Source organism: Neopsephotus bourkii, unplaced genomic scaffold (assembly GCF_033783945.1).
Source record: "Neopsephotus bourkii isolate Nb327-2 ecotype Australia unplaced genomic scaffold, CSIRO-AGI_Nbou_v1 NB_1638, whole genome shotgun sequence".
Taxonomy (NCBI): domain Eukaryota; kingdom Metazoa; phylum Chordata; class Aves; order Psittaciformes; family Psittacidae; genus Neopsephotus; species Neopsephotus bourkii.
The window spans coordinates 9,309,919-9,313,978 of NW_026902113.1; the positions used below are offsets into that span (position 1 = coordinate 9,309,919).

A 4,060-nucleotide genomic window follows, 5' to 3' on the forward strand; every position below is an offset into this window, starting at 1 on the left:
GGCTGTTTCTTATACAAAAAATTGTGCCAAAAAGCAATTACTAGAATTTCATTAGCAGTCAGAAGTAGATAAAGAACATCAATATCCTACACTGAGCAGGGGTCACAGACTAACTGTGCTGAGCATCTGTAAGTCACAGTGAAGACAAGGGAGCTGCAAGTTCACAGCTCTACTTGACCATGCCATGCAACTATTAAACTAATCAGATTACAAAGTAAGAACCAAATATCATGAAGGTTGAACCAAGTAAATAATGGAATTTGAGCCCAGCATTGCAACTAAAATTAATTATTGCTCATAAAAACCTCTACAGAGCCTTGTTTACAGACAACTCATTCACATTTGAGATTCAGCTTTGTGTATAGCATATGGTTCTTAATGTCACAGAAACTTTGCCACAAAAAGCTACAGTCATCCAAATGCCCATGTGAAAAGGACAGATTTCATTTGGAAAAATCCAGACCAGCAACACAGTTGTTTCTACTATCTATACTATACAGGTATATTTTTTCATTGAACTGTAAATATTGCTATTTTTACACTTGACTTTGTTGGTTTTATCTAAACTGTAATGGAAGATACCGAAGTAACAATACAGTATGCTGACTTTGACATTTGAAAGAATATAACCTCCTGCTGATGGCAGGGTATTAACACACTGAGCTCCCATCAGCACTAGTGAAAATGGTACTATGAACTCCCATGCACTGACTGATACTAGGGTACACCTGGAGTTTCACAAAAACGTCTGTCAGGAAGATTTTCTCTCTGACAATTAAGTTTTCAAATCAGAAAATAAAATATTATTTCTGGTGCATTCTAATGTGGCTTCAGTAAAAAGGTTAGAAGTGGTTTGAAATTTAACCATTCATGAGAGGAAGTTCTGCTTTTTAAACCAGAACTATCACCCTACAATGAAATGAACCAACATACGTACAGTGTGAAAAATTACAATCTGTAACGGATGAAACTGACAGAAAAGGAGAAAATAGTTTTGCGCTGCAGTTCTGGTTGCACACAGTTATGAACCAGATATGCGCTGAGAATTTATAAATACCAGTATTTTAAATTACACAGAAGAACAATGAAAGCAAGTAGCAATAGTTTTGACTTGGTAACAAACTTAACAGGAACCATTTAGGGTAGATGCTAAACACGCATTGCACGAATTCGTGGGTTGTTTTATTAGATATTTTCTTATTTGCTTCTAAAAATACAAACTTGTCTGAGGAGAGACCATACTGTTTCATAAATTTAGAAGATCCCCCCTAAATTCCTTTTAAAATTAACAGTATGAGCTCTAATGTCCCCTACCTAAGTGAAAATGTAAGACTGACTTTTGAAAGGGAAAGCAAAGCACAGGTTCTGTTTTAACACCCAGCAGAACTCAGGAGATAACAGGTAACCCTTTAAAACAATTACCAAACTAATTCATGCAAAGATGTAAAAGAAAAAGGTATACAGTTAGTTCCTCAGAGCAAATCTGTTGCACTGAGATTATGACAGTAAGTAACATATGAATCAGTACAATTGGCCATTATTTTGAAGAGTATTCTGATAATACACAAATGTGGTAACAGGACTTAGGGTTTCTTTTTTTTTTTCTCCTGTTTTAAAAAGAATTAGAGGGAAAAAAAAATACCCTGACAATAGGCTGTAACATGTAGTACGACTAAACCCAACCACACAAAAATTTCAAAGGAGGTATGCTGTTTCAATCTACCTTTAATTAACAACCTGAACATAAAATCATGGCAAACATGACAAAGTCTGGGTAAGATAACAAAAACACCCTGAGCAACATCATAAATCTGTGAGAACACTGATGATTTTGATTTTGGAAATCATCCTTAAACCATTCGATTCATTTGGTCACTGGGGTTTTCTGTTTATAAGAAGGTCAGTGCATCCTGTGGTTTTGATATGAACCCATCACACACCATTTAATGAATACACCTAAACCAATGACAGCATCGCAAGAACGCCTGGAAAGTAACACGTTAAGGAGCGTCCTCCTAGCTGCCAATCAGACATCACTGGGTGATCTTGCTCTCTGAGACAGGTTAGAAGGAATACAGCCACAACAGATGAGCCAAAGTGCTTTCTGTATCTCCTGGTTTCTAAAAGCGTATATTACAGGATTGATGATGGAATTGTAGGTAGCTGGCAGAAGGGTGGCATAGGTGTATATAGAAGGGTAGGTGTAATCTGCTATTAAAGAATAGAGTGTAAAAGGCATCCAGCAAGCAGCAAAAGTCCCCAAAATAATGGCCAAAGTAGACACTCCTTTTCGGGTGGTCACATAGTGGGAAGTGGCCAGGAAATGGTGTTGCAAGGCAATCTGATGGGCATGGCGCATCACGATTTTACAGATCTGAATGTAGAGCTGCAGCATGAGGGCAAACATAAGCAAGAAAGAGACTGAAAGAACAGCTGCATTATTTTTAGTGAGTGGTCTGATAACACTGCAGGTGGATTCATCTCTGAGGCAGTTCCAGCCCATTACAGGCAGCAGTCCAACACAGATAGATGCTCCCCAGAGCAATATAAGCATGATATAGGTAAAAGTGACAGTCCTTTCTGAATTGTAAGTCAAAGCGTAATACAGTGAGAGATAACGGTCAACAGTAATAGCCAGCAAGCTGCCAACAGATGCTGAGAAAGAGGCAACAATCAGTCCAATCGTAACCAGTTTCGTAGCTTCTGATTGCAGAAGGTATGCAAAAACGAAATTGATGATCAGTCCAATGCCTGCTAAGAGATCTGCCAGCGCCAGGCTGCCTATCAGGAGGAACATGGGGGCACGAAGACTGGGGTTATGCAAAATTATAAGAACCACAACAGCATTTTCGCAGGAGATAAGGGTCCCTGAAGTACACAAGACAATGTCCCAGGGGTTTACCAAAAGCTCTGGCTCTGGGTCTACGACAGGAACCAGGGAGGAGCCTGTGGCTGAGGCATTCTCGGTAGAGCTGGCTTCTACATGATCCTGAGGCAGCCAGCTCAAATTAACCTTCAGATCTTCATTCATTTTAACCCCTGTCTTCTCCAACAGAAAGACATGGTTTTTAATGTTCAGACACAGCACTAGACACAGCACCCCCAGAACATGCAGTGCCCTAGACAACACCACCAGCCTAAATGTGCAGGCAGGCACTTGTTACATAAACGTGACAATAGAAAACAAACAAACAAACAAAACAGAGAGGGGTATTTTAAACTGCCCGAGATTATCCGCTAAAAGGACTCACACACGGAGGCTGAGTGCTCTTAATGGCAATTCCCTTCACCTGCATAGACAGAAGGCACAGGCATGGGAAGGAGCCCATAGAACAGCAAACCCCCGCCCAAGTGCTGCAGTTTGGGGTGGGGACCGGCTGCGGGGCGCCGTAAACCCCGTTATTCAGCAGCCACCATTTCAAAGTGGGGTCATTTCAGTCACGGAGGGAGCTGTCAGGGTGAGGGGAGGAATATTATCCTTCACCGACCCCCTGTGAGGAAACCCCGCCCGGGCTGAGGAGGGGGGAGAACTTACAAACTCTACGCGAAAACCACACACACACACCACCACATACCCCACCACACACACACCCCCGGCGGCGGTCACCTGGGCTTTCCCCCGGCGGATCGGAGGAAGGAATGAAGGAGGAGGAAGAGGAGGAGGAGGAGGAAGAAGAAGAAGAAGGAGGAGGAGGAAGAGGAGGAACAACAACAGAGGGTTGCCGCGGTCCCTTCAAGGCGGCAGCGGGACCCGCCGCCCTCACGGCGCGGCGCGAGGCCGAGGGCGCAGCGCAGGTGCGCGCCCCCCGCCCCTGCGCGCGCGCGCCTGCGCAGGTGCTTCCCGCCGCGCCTCGCGCGCGGGGTTGGGGAGGGGGAAGAGAGAGAGGGGCGGGGAAGAGCGGGCCGGGGGGGGAGCCCCGGCCCGCTCTTCGCCTTACCCCTGAGGTATCGCCGCGACCGCCCTGAGGGTTTGGACCGTCCGCGTTGCTCACAGAAGTTACCATCATAGCATCATTTAGGTTGGAAAGGACCTTTAAGAGCATCCACCCCCAGCAGTGCC

At 44.4% G+C, this 4,060-nt stretch overlaps 1 protein-coding gene across 3 annotated transcripts; it reads right to left on the reverse strand.

Moving 5' to 3' along the window:
* Positions 1–1,588: 1,588 nt before the first annotated feature.
* Positions 1,589–3,802, reverse strand: GPR12 (G protein-coupled receptor 12). Of its 3 annotated transcripts, none has more exons than XM_061374613.1 (2): positions 3,608–3,802; positions 1,589–3,039 (listed from the first exon to the last, which is right to left on the reverse strand). In XM_061374613.1, exon 2 carries the CDS (start codon positions 3,029–3,031, stop codon positions 2,027–2,029), a length of 1,005 nt encoding a protein of 334 aa, XP_061230597.1. In that variant the 5' UTR covers positions 3,032–3,039; positions 3,608–3,802; the 3' UTR covers positions 1,589–2,026. The 3 variants fall into 3 exon arrangements, with proteins under 3 accessions (XP_061230597.1, XP_061230595.1, XP_061230596.1); XM_061374611.1 differs by having other exon boundaries at positions 1,589–3,043; XM_061374612.1 differs by having other exon boundaries at positions 1,589–3,290.
* Between the last annotated feature and the right edge of the window lie 258 nt (positions 3,803–4,060).

What these genes read in the sequence shown, in the direction of transcription:
- GPR12 (XM_061374613.1), bottom strand. Translation starts at nt 3,031, where the DNA reads ATGAATGAAGATCTGAAGGTTAATTTGAGCTGGCTGCCTCAGGATCAT.